This window comes from Cryptomeria japonica, chromosome 3, assembly GCF_030272615.1.
Source record: "Cryptomeria japonica chromosome 3, Sugi_1.0, whole genome shotgun sequence".
NCBI lineage: Eukaryota > Viridiplantae > Streptophyta > Pinopsida > Cupressales > Cupressaceae > Cryptomeria > Cryptomeria japonica.
This window is the reverse complement of record NC_081407.1, coordinates 546151265-546168227: the sequence shown is the minus strand read 5'-3', so window position 1 is coordinate 546168227 and position 16963 is coordinate 546151265. Positions and strand designations below refer to the sequence as shown.

The window sequence follows — 16963 nt, the reverse complement described above, 5'->3', positions numbered from 1 at the left end:
GACTGTGAAACACATCCTTATTTCTTGCTAAGCCAACTTACTAGTCTTTCTCCTAAAATGAAAGCTCCTCCACTTGTGTTTTTTCTGTCATCAATGTTGCCTGCCCAATCAGCATCAGTATAAACTTTTAAATCAAAGTCATTTCCTTTCTGATATACTAAGCCATAATCCTCAGTGCCTTTCAAGTATCTAAAAATTCTTTTGATTGTTGTCATGTGTGTTTCCTTGGGATCTGCAGAGAATCTTGCAACTATACCTACTGCATGTGCTATATCTAGCCTATTGTGAACAACATATTGTAGTTTTCCAATCATGGATTGGTAAAGTGTCTCATCAACAGATGTAGATTCATCATTCTTTGATAATTTACAATTGGTAGTCATAGGAGTACTTACTGGTTTTGAATCCTCCATTCCAAATTTCTTCAAGATTTCCTTTATGTACTTGGATTGAGTAATGAGAATCTCATTTTTCATTTGCAATATCTGTAAACCTATAAAATACTTTATCTCACTGATTAATGACATCTCAAATTCTTTGCTCATTTCATTTCCAAAGTTCTTGCATAAAGAGTCATTTCCACAGAATATAATATCATCAACAAATATGGCTGAGATCAGTATTCTATTTTCATCATACTTCATGTACATAGTGTTGTTCTCACTTGTCCTTATAAAACCAATCTTAATCAAATAAGAGTGCAATCTTTCATACCATGCTCTAGGTGCTTGTTTCAAACCATATAATGCTTTGTTCAATTTACATACCTGATTTTTACTCTTGTCTTCAACAAATCCTTCAGGTTGTTCAATAAAAACTTCTTCTTCTAATATACCATTCAGAAATGTAGATTTGACATCCATTTGATATACCTTGAAATTTTTGTAAGCAGGATATGCCAACAATGTTCTTACTCCTTCTAGTCTAGCCACAGGTGCAAAAGTTTCACCATAATCAATTCCTTCTTCTTGGGCATAACCTTTGCAAACTAGTCTTGCTTTATTTCGAATGACCTCTCCTTTTTCATTCAGCTTGTTTCTGAAAATCCACTTTGTACCAATTACATTTTTGTCTTTCGGTCTTGGGACCAGTGTCCATGTGTCATTCTTCTTGATTTGATCAATCTCTTCTGTCATAGCATTTATCCAATCTTCACTGTTAAATGCCTCTATCACTATTCTCGGCTCAAATTCGGATATTAGACATGTGTTTTGTCTCGGTTTGTTCCTTGTCATAACTGGATCATCCTTATCTCCTATAATCTGACTTGACGCATGATGTCTTCTGACATATTTGGCTAATACAGGCTCGGTAGGCTCTGTATGATCTTCTTCATCACTCGGTAACTGGATATTCTCTTCATTTTCTTCAAGAGTTTTCTCGGTAAGACTTGTCGGTTGAACATAGACAAATTCATCATAGTCTTCTGGTTCCTTGGAATTTCCTTCATCATTTCTTTCTGCAAATTCATCAATTTTCACATTTGCACTTTCTACTATTTTGTTAGATGATTTGATCAGACATTTAAATGCTTTGCTTCTAGAAGAATAACCAAGAAATGTTCCTTCTTCACTTTTTTGATCAAACTTGCCATTTCTATCATCTTTGTGTACATAGCATCTACTTCCAAAGATTTTGAAATAACTTACATTAGGTTTCTTGTCATACCAGATTTCATATGGTGTCTTCATAGTTCCTTTCTTTAGTTGTACTCGGTTCAGGGTGTAAACTGTTGTGCTTATTGCTTCTCTCCAAAATGTTTGTGGCACTTTCTTTTCAATCATCAAGGTTCTAGCACAATCCACAATAGATTTGTTTCTTCTCTCAGCTATTCCATTTTGTTGTGGAGTTCTCGGTGCAGAGACTTGTCTTTTAATACCATGATCATTGCAGAATAAGTTGAACTCATCAGATGTGAACTCTCCTCCTCTATCTGATCTAAGACATTTCAGTTGTCTTCCTGTTTCATTTTCAACTCTTGCCTTGTACCATTTAAACATTTGAAAAGCTTCTGATTTTTCTTTTACAAACATAACTGACATCATCCTTGAGTAATCATCCACAAATAATATGAAATATTTATCACCATAATAACTTTGAACTTTCATAGGACCACAAAGATCGGTGTGCACAAGATCTAAAATTCCCTTAGAAATGTAAGACTTACTTATAAAGCTTGATCTTGTCATCTTACCCATTTGGCATCCTCGGCACATAGCATTCTCAGGTTTTTCCAAACTCAGTAGACCTCTTACTCGGTGCTTTTTACTTATTTTGATCAGATTATCAAAATTTACATGACAAAACCTTTTATGCCACAACCAGGTATCATCTGTCTTTGCATACAGACACTTATTCCGAGTTGAGTCAAGGTGAAATGTGTTACCTTTTGTTTGTGTCCCGGTAGCAGCTAACTTTCCATTCTTGTCATGAACTTTGACAATTCCTTTCTGAAATTCTATTCAGTATCCTGTATTGTTTAGCTATGCTACACTCAACAAATTGTATTTCAAACCTTCAACCCAATAAACATCATTGTATCTTGCATTGTCAAGAAGTCTTATAGATCCTTTACCTTTTACTGGACATGGTGCATCATTACCAAATCTTACATAGCCTCCATCATAATCTTCTAACATAACAAACTTGTGTTTATCACCAGTCATGTGATGTGAGCATCCACTATCTATGATCCAAGAATCATTAGTATTTATGTGAGATATTAGGGCTTTTTCTTCATACCTTTCTTCATCTGATCCATCTTTGATAGCCACATAAACTACTTCATCTATATCAGTTTCATCTGATTTATCATCATTGGATTCCTCATCAGCTATTAAGCATGTCTTTCTATCTCTTCTTCTGAAGTCTCAGTGTCCTCTGTAATGATTGTCTTTCTGTCTATCATCTCGGTAATCTCTCTTTTCAGTAGAATCTTTGTCAGGACAGTTAGAAGCCATATGTCCTATCTTATCACAACTGAAACACTTCAAAGGTATTTTTCCTTTATACTTACCTTTGCCTCTCGGTAACCTTCTAGCTAATAGTGCTTCAAACTCTTCTTGCTTTCTGATTTCCTCATATAGTTTGTGTACTTCCTCCATGTTCTTACGAAATCTTTCACTTGCTCCACTGTGATCTCCTTCAGAGTACTTATACTTTCTTTCATTGTAATTATTAGATTCAGCAAGATGAAAAGAACTAAATGCAGATTCAACTTTATTTACCCAAGACCCACTGTTATCAAAATTACTTAACTCAAATGCATGTAGCTTACCAATAGTAGCATCTAAAGAAACTAGCATATTAGGTACAGACCTTAATTCATTGATTGCAGAGACTCTGATTGCATAAGCTGGTAGAAGGGTTCTTAACAACTTACTTGTTATATCCTTTTCTTCAATGGTTCCACTTGCTCCTTTGATTTGATTGACAATCTCCTTTAGTCTTGTACTGTACTAAGTTATGTTCTCACCTTCATTCATCCTCATAGATTCAAGTTTCCCTCTTAGACTATCCACTTTTTCTCTTTGAACATGTTCATCACCGCCATATACAAATATGAGCTTGTCCCACATTGCCTTCGCATCATTGTAGCCTTCTAGATCATTAAACTCTAAGTCGGTCAATGCAGATGTTATTTCAATCATTGCTTGGATATGTTCTTGCTTTGCCTTTATCTCTTCCATTGTCAATGGATAGGTGCTCGGTGTAATGAAATCATTCTCCAGATAATATACAGCATATTCTCCAACTCCTAATAGGTGCAGCTTCATCATTTTCTGCCATGTAAAGAAACTTGACTTGTTCAGCTTCGGTGCATCCCTCTTATACATCTTTGGATCTTTGCCTCAAGTACCTTTAAACTTTTCTTCTGAAGTCCAAAGCTCTGATACCAATTGATAGTTCTGATACTTAATGTTAAGTATAGATGCCAAGCTGATAAGATGAGAGGGGGGGTGAATCATACAAACTTAATCTTCCATAAAAACATCAGATTCAACCTCGGTAACATATACTTCAGTGATATAACCAAAACCGTTAAACATGCAAACTCAAAAGCATATAAACATCATAAACCTCATAACACCAGATTTAACGTGGAAACCCAAATAGGGAAAAACCACTGTGGGATTTAGGACCCACTAAGAAATATACTCTTCTAGAGTATGCTCGGTTAAAAGCAAATCATGTTAAAGATTACAAACACATTGCTAGATGTAACCTGGTTAAGGGATTTCCCTTAGATCTATTAGGATCTTCACCTTGTTAGAAGTGACCTTGTTAAAGGATTTCAAACACTCAATCAGAATGTCACCTTGCTAGAGGGTTTTACAAATAAGACTGTTAAGTCCACTCGGTTAAGAGATTTTCTGTCACTTCACAAAATAACAATAATAAAAATCTATCTGCAACTTCACATCTAAAATGCTAAAGCAGATTCTTATTTGCTCAATACAATCTAGACATAGAACTAATCTTGTCCATCTACTGGGCTCTATACTCTGTTATACAAAGAGTTCTTCAAGCTTCTGTGCTCGGTAATTACTATGTAGCATCCTTGTGCATACACTTGCCCGCATACATTGTTTATCAACAGTTCCCTATTTATAAACAATTGCCAACCGCTTAATCTCCTTGATCACATTTCCCATGATCAATCATAGCCATCAGATCTTCAAACTTTGACCAGGTTCAATGTATTCTTCGATCTAAAAAATGTTTTACCCCGCCTTGAAACTTGTGCTAGGGTATGCGGTTCAATCTGCATTGTAGATCTTCATGCCGATTTTCCTTTGCCATAGATTCTTTAACAAACTTTATGCATGGCATACCAATCATTTAATCAGTTCCATCTCATCAGCTCCCTTCATTAAATAACGCATGTAACCATTTGATGCATTCTGTTACAGCTTGGTTACAACTTGGTAAATACTAAACTTTACTCGGTAGACACTCTGTCTTCATTAACCGATAGTGATAACCTTAGGGTTTACTGACTAGGTTCTTTGCTTGGTAACATAGTATAGTATTAACCTTACAATAAATAACATATGTATGATATCAAAACAATCTAAACATCATGATCTCATCATTGTGTAACTTGGTAATAGTTGCCCATTGAATAACTTATTCATCATATTCTTTTTGTGTCTTTTACCGACACCTTTATACTCATCAAATCATACTTCTCAAGATATGGCAACATCATACTAATTTAGAAAATCAATATCTTGACATCAATGACAAAATAATAATATTAAGACAGTAAATCATCCTTAATCAGTTATATCCATAATCATCAACAACCTTCTCAATATCCTTATTGAAATGCCAACAATCTCCCATTGTCTGTTATAATGCCAACAAAAAGATGTTGTGTTTCAGAAATCTAGGGTTTGAACAAATAAAGTTATCCATACATATAGTAAATGATGCCTCTCATGAGGTCAGATCTATTTCTTCAATTCATATAAAGAGAATAACAACATGCAAAGCCTGGAATGCCCTAAAAATATCAAATTCTCTCTATTCTGCTAACAAATTGGCATAAAATAGCTTGTCATTTGAAGCATGGCCTCAATTTTGTCTTTAGTCTTACATTTGGTAGTATTCAAAAAAGGGAAAGAGAATGTGAAAAGGATGGTATTTAGAATGTTAGGAATACAAGAAACCAATTGATTGATTGGTTTTCCAATGACTCTTGTAAGATGAATTGAAAGTTCAAACAGAGGATTTCGAAAAACTCCCTTCAGAGTTTGTAAAGAGAAATGAAATGAATGAAAACAAGTTTTGGAACGCCATTTAGATTTTCAAATCTGTTTTGTTGTTGTTCATGGTTCCTTGTGTGTTTTCAAATCTGTATTAAAATCATGGAATTTTTTATTTTCATAGTTTACCAGGGATGTGTATTAAATACGGGTTTTGGCTGCAAGAACAAAGCCACAATTAATTTGGTTGATCCAAAAATTGATCTAGTTTATTACCAAGATCAGTTGTTCTAATTCAATAATTGCTTTGGAGTGGATGGACATGGTTTTGGCCTTACAAATGCAATTGTCTTACAGGGTCAAAAACAACACTTAGGTGGTACCTAAGTTGTTTTTACATATTCAGCTTCCTTTTAAAAATCTATGCACTTCATAAAAAGTAACACCTCATTTTGAGTTTGTACGCAAGTTATGGTTTGAAAAATGGAGTACAAGATGAGCATTGAAGTGGTAGTTTCATTTCTTTCATGTGGTGATTTTGAAATTACTAGTTCAATCAAAGGGGTGATTTCATAGTTAATGGGTTGGTTATGAAACTAGTTCTATATTGGACTAATGCAGTTTCGTCTATTTTTGTAACATAGACACCTTAATTGTTTTCTTTTTTAAGTTTTTGCCAAAACAGAAGACTGAATAACAATGACAAATAGAAAGTTGCTTGCTGATTAGAAACTGAGTTTGAATCATTCAATGTTTGTTCCATTCACTGATACAAGGTCTTTGAAAGTTTTCCATTCACAACACAATGCATTATATAGTATGATAATACAATAAACCCAACATTCACAACTTCAAAATAACGTTTTCCAAAATTTTATTTTCAAAAACAAAAGAAGTGAACAAAAAAGAATCTACAATTTTAAATAATACTCGGCATAAAAAATAATCAAACAAATCAAAAATTAGATTCAATAAAAGAAAAACCAACCTACTTAAATGACACTAGAATTGACATACTTTTCATCATTTTCAATGAAATTTTATGTCATGCTTCTTCTTCCATTATTAGAAGACATGCTGGAGGTACACTGAACTCTTATAAAACCCAATAATCCAATAGCCAAACACCATAAAAACACTTGAAACCAAAGAAAGCCATGGTGATTTCAAGCCACAGGTGAGCAGCCATGGAGGGTCATTACTCTTAGATCTAAAACTCACAGTGAGAGTGGTCATTGCACAGATCTTACTTCAATGAGAATCATAAATACCCTTTAAAATCCTCTGCACATATCCAGAAGTCTGGGTACTTTTTTTAATAGTAGTTCATCCTAAGACATCACCCAACAAAATCAATTCAATTCTGACATTTTATTGCAATATAGTTTGAAAGCAAACCACATTTAGTTTATTTACTTGGTACCCAGGATAAGAGCAATAGAATGAACAGACTACAGACTTAAGAGAGTTGATGTAAGGTGTGTTTATCATCGAAATCAAATAACTAAAAGAGAGTTTTATGAGCTACTGAACAAGAAACAGAATTTATTAGAGCATTCAAGTTGCTATAAAAAATTTACCGTCATGGAAGCATAAATGAGTCTCTTGGAGTAGGAAAAGTTTGTTTTACGAAACACTAGGGATGCAGCTGCAAGTGTTGTAGCTATTTTGGCAGCAACATCTAAGCTAGGGTTTTGGCTATCAATTTTACAAGCAGTTCTGGTAGTGTACATATCCTCTAGCCTCTCCCAGCATATGTGGTCATTGTTAGGACAACCTGCATAATTTTATTCACCTCAATAACATATAAATCCAAGAGATAGAGATACATCATCATGATAGAAAAGCATTGACATTTTGTACCTGGACATATATGGTGAGCAGTAGCCTTGAGAAGATGATCTATGGCCCAGCGTATGATAGTCTTTGTATTGGAGAGCTCACTGCCGATTCAAAATCACCCAACTCAAATGTAGTAGCCTCAACAGAGAAGCCAGAATACCTCCAACCTTTGGCCTACGTAGATTTGAAAAAAAGCTAATTGGCTAAAGAAACTTACAAGAATATGCACCTGGTAAGGGTAAGGCCAAATTCCACCCTCTGTGCGTCGGTAAAATGTGAAAACATTAACAGAGTTAGGCGCATGAGAAATGGCACACAAACCCTTAGGATTTGCAATGGTCTCAATCTGATGGAACATCGGAATAACATCTCCAGGATTCCAATGTCGTACCATTGTTGAAATCCCATCGGAAATTTTATCTGAAAGGATCGCAGTAATATATCTGGAATCGCTATTCAGTGCCACAGACAAAACAGCCAGAATCCTCGTTGAAGCTTGCATATAGCAGCAAGACGGATTTCAAATTGGCGACTTCCAGAGAAGAAGGAAGCTAAAAAACTTTTTAAAACCCTAATCGCTAACTTTAGAAAGCGTTAATTTCTTTTTTTTTGTCATCTACAGCAGCTCGCTGCCAGAGACCTTGCAGGATGTGCTTCTGCAACACACTACCAAACACATGTGGAGTTGTGCATTCTCTATTCTTGGTATCTGTAAACACATCTAAAAACCGTCTGTCGTGCCAATAAAATGCAGCCAAAAAAGATTTTGGTAAAAAAGATCGCTAATCCTTTTTCTGACAATCTGTTAGCACCGAATTCAATCCAATCAGATCAGCATAAATTATGTTTTCTAAATTTTAGACTTTTTTGATGGCCCTGCTTTACAGTTCTCTTGCATTGGGCTCTGCATTGTCTCTGTCTCCGCCATCTACAGAATGCCAAACACTCCAGCCCAAGCCTCATTCCATGTGAAGGCAAGTATATCGCTCCAAAAATTTAATCCAATGAGAAACTGTAGAATTCATTCATTTATGCATTTTGGTTAAAAATTGTTTAAATCAAACAACTTAAACATTGCAAAATAAAAAACTACAGTTATATCTCCAATGTGATTGGTAGGAGATAATAGGAACTATTGGAAAAAATAATGAATGCCCTCAACAATAGTTCCCTGAAAGGCAGGAACTAATAACTTCAAATCAAAGTAACTTTTAAATGGTCATAAACATCTTTTAGACAAATCTAGTGGTAGCTCTACGTTGGGATATACCTAATGTAAACTTGAAGAGGTAATAAGAAATTTCCATAATCATACATTGAATGATGTCACACAGTTGCATAATTAGAAACTACAAATGGAACAATAATATCTACTAGAAGAAAAATCCTTCACCATTTTTATCATGTTCTTTGAGATTGAAGAATGCTATTGATGGAGGAAAAATCAAATTTTACACAACTATGGCATATTGCATATGGTATGAGAAGGATGAAGTCATAAAAAAAAGGAGTAAGTCATAATAAAAAAGAATTTGAATCTAGTTTGATAGGCTTTTTAAGATCCTACACTAAATTTAACCAAATAAGAAGGCATGGATATTTTTTCCTTTCACGAGTTTTTAATTACAAGTTTGGCAATTTATTTTTATTTTTATTTTTAAATTGCATGAATCAAGTGCCCCCCTATAAATTGTAGTGCACTTGATAAAAAAATTTCACGTGATCGACAATGTTGGCATGACAGGCCCTCAAATTTAGCGATTTCAATAATTACTAATGATGAAAGATTTTTAAGTGGATTTTTAATGAAGAAATAGATAATTTTACACTAGAAATTGTTGTTTCCCTGCAACATCTAACTCCATTATTAGAAGACCAAAATGCTCCTTTATCTCAAGAGGTTGCCGCTACAATTTTATGGATTGCTTTGATCATAAATTTTAGTTCTAGGAGGTTGATATTGATGATGATCTCAATAGCATCATAGTCAAATTAAGAAAAAAAATAGAATATAATTCAACTTTTAAGGCACCTATCAGCTCACCAATTCATGACAATGATTAATGTAATATATTTTGATAGTTCTCTACAAGTACTTGAGAGAAATATTTCAATGGAGAATCAGATGAACTATCTTGTAATATTTGAATTATCATTGTCTTCACTAAATCTCATACATACTAATGAAGAAGTGGATTTTTTTACAAGATATTGAAGGATAGTTGATCAAAGAAAAAGATGGAGCTAGAGATTCATGTTCATACACTTGCCTACATGGTAGGAGATGACAACAATAATATTGATAATGAAGAACCTTATTGTTTTCTCCCTCCTATAGAAATTCATCAAAATTAATTGCACTTATAAAATCGAAGGAACTCAATTTTCTAAGGACCAACATTGTTTAATGATGGATGACAAAATGAGCTACCACAATATGATATTTTTCAGTAGGTATTCCTTGATTATAACCTTATGGTTTAAGATTTAGACCTTGATGATCTCTTAGATTTAAAGATTGGGATCTTGGTTAGAAAAGGCTCAATTGATGAAGATGGTCAAAAGTTATCATCAATACAAGGTACATAGTTGTTATTAATTAGATAGATCTAGAAAGTTAAGAGCAAGTGATGAAGATTTTATTTTAACATCTTTAGCATTTCCCAATGATGCTTGGACTAAGTTTAGGGTTATGTAAGTTGAATATATTGGTGAAGAAGATCAAATCGAATATGCGGTGGCTACTATTCCCATAGTAGTACTAAAGCCATACGAGCTTACTTCATACTTCAAAAGGAAACCAAATACGTTCACCTACTAGAGAGGTATCAACTTATAGAAGAAGAGCATCCATCCTCAATGTATATCAAAAATATTTTGTTGAATTTATCACTAAATGATCTTTCCTTCCCACCTAAACCCTATAATTTTTAGAAATTCTTACGATAATTTTTAGACTATCTATTATCATCCTTGAATTTTTATCTCATGAGAATTGGTTATTACTTTTCCTCATATTCCCACAAAGTTTTCTAATGGAGAGATGTGAAGCCTATTTTTAGGGACGGGAGAACCAAGGATATAGATGTGGGGATGGCAAGGGGATGATAGCAAAGTGGTGATGGAAGATCGATGTTGATATACATATAGTACTTGAAACATAGTTATAAAAAGATGTATAAGTATAAGAAATACAAATGAAACTTTGAAAAATTATTAAAATTAAAATACTACTAAACTTTGAAATGAACACTAAAAATTTAACATTGAACAATGAAAATTCAAAATTTATAGTATATTCAAGATTTCATAATGATCGCAATGAGTATAGCGATCTCAAAATAACAAAATGGAGTTAAGTGGAACCTCTAATCATCCTCAAACTCTTCATCACTAGAAGTCAACTCCACATGGTCAATATCCTCCAAGTTAATACAAACCAATACTCTTTGTGTAATTATAGCATCCTCGTGAATCTATGTTAGCTCCTCTAGTTCTACATCCCACCATATTGTCAAAATATCTTTGTACAAAAATTTTATGTGATAAAAGAGGCACAATGAATTGTATACAACCACAAGCTTCTATTCTCTCCTAGAGGTAAACATTTTCCTTTTAAAAGAGTGTATATAGCTATAAGTAGACTAGTTCCTCACAACAACAAAAGAATTAGAAACTTGAAATGAAAATCAAATGGCTAAAAAGGTAGTAAAAGAATTTAGTCCATGGCAAATCTACCACAAAGTTGGGTCCTCCTATATCATAGTTGTCCTATCTATATTGGGCTCCTCAGAATGACCCCTAAGATTGGCATGTTTTATCCACTCAATATGAATCATTTTGGCCTCTATAGGATCATACATCTTTTGGATGGCCCTCATGAACCCTATCTTCACCTTAGCATCTTTGATGGGTATTACTCTACCATGCATTTTCTTGTACCATTTATCAACTTATAAAAGAAGAGCATCCATCCTCAATGTATATCAATAAAATTGTGTTGAATTTATCACTACATGATCCTTTTTTCCCACCTAAACCCTATATTTTTTAGAGAGTCATATGATAATTTTTAGACTATCTATTATCATCCTTGTTTTTTTAGCTCATGAGAATTGGTTATTAATTTTCCTCCTATCCCCATAGAGTTTCCTAATGGAGAGATGCGAGGATGAGTTTTAGGGAAGGGGGAACCAAGGGTATAGATTTGGGGATGCCAGGGGGATGATAGCAAAGTGGTGATGAGGGAGTGACACTGATATACATATAGTACTTCAAAACATAGTTATAAAAAGATGTATAACTATAATAAATACAAATGAAACTTTGAAAAATTAGTAAAACTAAAATACTAATGAACATTAAAAATTTAACATTAAACAACAACAAAAATCAAAATTTATAGTATATTCAAGATTTCATAATGTCTGCAATGAGTATAATGATGTAAAAATAATAAAATGGAATGAAGTGACACCTCTAATCATCCTCAAACTCCTCTTCACTATAATTGCTAGAATTCAACTCCACATGGTCAAGATCCTCCAAGTTAATACCAACCAACACTCTTTGTGTAATTATAGCATCCTCATAAATATATGCTAGCTCCTCTAGTTCTACATCCCACCATACTATCAAAATCTCTTTGTACAAAAATTTTCTTGGATCAAAGAGACACAATGCACTATATACAACAACAAGCTTCTATTCTCTTCTAGAGGTAAGCATTTTCCTCTCAAAAGAGTGTATGAAGCTATGAGTAGACTAGTTCCTCTCAACAACAAAAGAATTAGAAACTTGAAATGGAAATCAAATGGCTAAAGTGGTAGTAAAATAATTTGGTCCATGACAATTCCACCATAAAATTGGGTCCTCCTATCTCATAGTTGCCCTATCTATCCTAGGATCCTCAAAATGACAACTAACACTAGCATGTTTTATCCACTCAATATGAATCATGTTGGCCTCTATCGGACCATACATATTTTGGATGGCCCTAATGAACCCTACCTTCACCTTAGCATCTTTTGGATGGCCCTCGCAAACCCCACCTTCACCTTAGCATCTTATATGGGTGCTACTCTACCATGCATTTGCTTGTAACACTTGGGTTTCAATGCATATGCAACCATGTGCAAGGGAGTATTGAGCTTCTCCCATCTTCAATTATTGATTGGATAAATGTGTTCATTGTAGAATGATAATGCAAGATCCTCTTTCACAACATACCTCATTTGGTGTAGCCTTGAATCAATTCACTCACACACCTGTTGGCATTTGACTGAACCGATAAAGACTGTTGGTGATTTGCAACCGATAAATGATTGACTGGTGAATGTGATGAAGAGATTGAGATTCATGTTTGAGACTAAGTCTTGTATTGTCATTGATGGAAACAATATTTTTGTGGTCAGCTAAGTCTTGGAAGCCAACCGGTAAGGTATAACCGATACAGTTGACAGTTTACCAGTGAACCGGCAAATAGGTTCTTAACCAATAAACAAAGACAGAGTTGCATTCATGCAACCAGTACATGCAATTTATGAAGAGTTGAATGATGTGGTTTTACAGGAGTGATGGAGATAGATATTTGGAGCTATGTTCATGACCACATTGGCAGATTCAACCGGACAAGCGAGACTTTATGTACAGAGAAGGTATTTTGATGAACACTTAACCGGTAGTGATAAAGTCACTTAAATCGGTAAAACGGCACAGGTTTTGATTTTTTATGTCAATGGCTGACATAAGTTCGACGTGCAAAGTTATTTTTTCTAGATTCATTGAACCTAGGAAATTGTTCCAAGGTTGTAGCCGACTAAGTTGATGTCTATAAAAAATGTAATGAGTTATGAGATAGACATAAGATCAAAGGCGAATATTAAGATTGTGATTGTGTGGTGATTAGTAAAGCTTTGTATTGATGTGTTATTGATGTTTTGAGGATCTAAAGCGGATCTTATCAGACACAGAGGTGTTACATGAAGATCATTTGAATTGTTGTTATCCTAACAGTTACATCAGTAAAATTCCCTAACCGGGTAGGTCCTAACAGACCTCACTTTGTAAATTTGTTAATTGGGTAGCTCTATATCAGAGTGTTAAATCCTCTTGCAATGTTGATCGTAATAGGTCAAAGCTCCTAACAAGTCTAATCATTTAAATCCCTTAACCGGGGTGACTCCTAACTGGGTCTGTTGCTAATAGGGCATGTTTGTAAGACCTTAACTAGTCAAGATTTCTATTTTGTAGATAGTGAATCTTGTGGGTATTAACTCCCATTGTGGTTTTTCCCTTTTGGGTTTCCACGTATAAATCTCTTTTTTTATGTGGAATTTGTTTTACTAGGCATTAGCTTATGTGGTGATATTCCTCTTATGCTTGTTAAGTTTTAAGTTGTTTAAGTTGGTGATCAGATTCATATTGTTTTTGCTTGCACTATTTCAGCCCTCCCCCCTCTCAGTGCCTTATAAGTTTATCAATTGGTATCAAAGCCAACCATATTTGAGGCTTAACCTCTTGAGAAGGATTCCTAAGGTAGACATGGTGTAATAACCCACCCTATTTTCATCCAACAAAAAATTGAGTACATTTTTTTTTTCTTTATTATGTTTTATTCAATTGCATACTCTGGGCATCCATCCAATTAGGATTAGGCATTCATCCATTCGGGATGAGCTTCTAACCATACGGGTTAGGCAATTGTCCATACGGGACGTAAATTCCATCTATCCAATACGGGATAGGCATCTACCCATACGGGGTAGGCATCCATCCAAACGGGATAGGAGATGCTCTGGCCAGAGACTTAGACTCATCGGGACCATTCGAGTCCTGAGCCACTCACTAAGTACTACATTCTTCTAGCAAGAATGCACCGAGGTCGCCGTCCTTAGGAGTAATTTAAAAATAACACAAGCTTGAATTCCGCCTCGGAATTTGGCTTAAAGCCTCGGGAAGTCAAGCGAATCCATACGGGATTCCTTCCGAGTATGCATTGAATTAAATTGATTATCTTATTTTTCATTTAGGATTCTTACTCAACCAAACCTAGACCCCACCCACGAACGCCTGAGTACGAGGGACAACTCCATCTCAAGACTGCCTACATACCCGCTTCGGCACGGGATCAAGGCGTAAAGTATGTAGTTCTATTTTCTAATCTATGGTTTGATGTAAACTGATTTGTGGGTACGCAACCCTTTCTAGGGTCAGTGTCCCAGACAGTTTCTCTGCGGTTGCTACCCACGATGGTAGCACTTAAGCGAAGGCTCAAGATGGCCTATTGCTTGTGGCCTAACAAAATAACTAGATCCTAATACTTATCATGAGCGTCACCCAATTGCAAATCACCAATATCCCTTCGAGATGAATAAATAAATAAATAAAGAAAGTAATTTTCACGAGAGCTTTTAACTTGACCATCCCTAAGAGGGGTTTACTATGGTTTATCTCAACGGATGTGAAATTCAATTAAAAGTTATCTTATTAAATTATCGATCCAAGAGGGATTACCCGCCCCTTGGATTTTAACTACCAAATGCCCCTTATTACTCCCCGACGATTTATAGGGACGATACCACAGACGTCATTAATGCAGCTTTATTAGGCGTTAAGTGCAGTAGTTCAACACGACGGCATTACCCGTAAGCATGACCCAGAGGCACCATATATACGGAACGCTGCTAGTTTTGGTTTTCCAACTTCCTTTATTTAGTTTTCTAACTACGAATAACAAAATGAAGGCGTAAATAATTGAAGTAACTACTTGAAGTGTAATTTGCATAACAATGAAACTTGCATAATAGTAATTGCATGAAGATATAATTAATCTATAAATAATTCGCATGCTATGAATCCAAAATAACGATTAAAATTAAGCATCTGTATTAAAGACCAATCAAGTGTCTCAACGATTCTTAATGGGTTGAGTAACTTAATTTTAAAAGGATATAGTCTACGATTTTAAAACTTACTAAGGCAATTTAATTATGAGCTTGCTACATATTAGCCCAATTTTTTTCTAAGTCGAAATACAATACCTTAAAGTTTACCAAAATAATCAAAAAAAAACATTATTTCCTAAATGCCATTACTATCAACTAAAAAATTTAACTAAATAATTGACATAAGTATTAATTCCTAAATGTCATTACTATCAACTAAAAATTAAATAACTTAACAATTAACATAAAGTATTAATCTATTTATAAAATAAAACCCCAAGTAAAAATTTCGATTACAATTTAGAGGGGGAAAAAGAACTTTAATTAACGCACTGTTTGGGTATAATGTAGGGTGCGGGGTGGGGACCACGGGTCCCATCACCCCTGCGGCCCTGCATACGTAGGACCGCAGAGGTGAGGGGGCCCGCGGGCCCCTCCGTACTACTGCGACAGTTCAACGTAACGTCCCTGCATGCCGACGTTATTTGGTGCGAACGCCATGCGTTACAGGGGAAGTTTTTAAGAGATTTTTCTAAGTTCGAAACGATTTCTCATTTTTTGGTTATTTATTTATATATATATATGTTATAATATTATCATTATCATTTTTCTTATACAGGAGTATCATTTTTATTTTTTTTAAGATTATTGAAGATTACTCAGAGCAGGGTAATAATAGGTAATTAACAATGCTGTATATTAATTTCAGGGACAAAATGAAGCGGTAACCAGAGGGATTTTTTTCCATTTCCTTTGTTTTCTACACAGGGAAATTCATTCACAGAGAAAGGAATAGTTTATTTCTTTCACACAGGGAAATTCTTTCACAGAGAAAGGAATAATTTATTTCTTTTGTTTTTTTCACACAGGGAAATTCTTTCACAGAGAAAGGAATAATTTATATCTTTTTCTTTCATTTCTTTTGTTCTTTACACAGGGAAAATTCATTCACAGAGAAAGGAGATTTATTTATACACACAGGGAGATTTGTTCACAGAGAAAATTGTTTGCACAGACAGGGAGATCTAATTTTTTTTATCAAAAGTAAACTGAAGGCAATGAATCTAGTTTCCATTTACTCTACTTCTTTCAAATCTGAAACTAATTTCTTATCAGAATTAAAACAAATGAATCTCATTCTCTACAAAATCTGAAACTAATTTCTTATCAAAAATTTAAACAATGAATCTCATTCTCTACAAAATCTGAAACTAATTTCTTATCAAAATTTAAACAATGAATCTCATTCTCTACAAAATCTGAAACTAATTTCTTATCTAAAATTTAAATAATGAATCTCATTCTCTACAAAATCTAAAACTAATTTCTTATCAAAAGTTTAAACAATGAATCTCATTTAAACAATAAATCTCATTTTCTACCAAATCTAAAACTAATTTCATATCAAGAATTTAAACAATGAATCTCATTTAAACAATGACTCTCATTCTCTACAGAATCTAA

General features: G+C 34.3%; 1 protein-coding gene across 2 annotated transcripts; it reads right to left on the bottom strand.

Annotated features, from left to right (window-relative positions):
- Window positions 1-6640: 6640 nt before the first annotated feature.
- Window positions 6641-8677, bottom strand: LOC131075097 (endoglucanase 1). 2 transcript variants are annotated; one of them, XM_058011920.2, is made up of 4 exons: window positions 7771-8677; window positions 7575-7654; window positions 7292-7488; window positions 6641-7042 (listed from the first exon to the last, which is right to left on the bottom strand). In XM_058011920.2, the coding sequence occupies exons 1-4, from the start codon at window positions 7959-7961 to the stop codon at window positions 6986-6988; spliced, it is 525 nt and encodes a 174-aa protein (XP_057867903.1). In that variant the 5' UTR covers window positions 7962-8677; the 3' UTR covers window positions 6641-6985. The 2 variants fall into 2 exon arrangements, with proteins under 2 accessions (XP_057867903.1, XP_057867904.1); XM_058011921.2 differs by having other exon boundaries at window positions 7783-8677.
- Between the last annotated feature and the right edge of the window lie 8286 nt (window positions 8678-16963).

Coding starts and splice junctions, on each gene's coding strand:
- LOC131075097 (XM_058011920.2), bottom strand. CDS start 7,961: ATGGGATTTCAACAATGGTACGACATTGGAATCCTGGAGATGTTATTC. Junction 7,489..7,574: donor TGCTCACCATATATGTCCAG/GTACAAAATGTC, acceptor AAAATTATGCAG/GTTGTCCTAACAATGACCAC. Junction 7,043..7,291: donor TCATTTATGCTTCCATGACG/GTAAATTTTTTA, acceptor GTGATGTCTTAG/GATGAACTACTATTAAAAAA.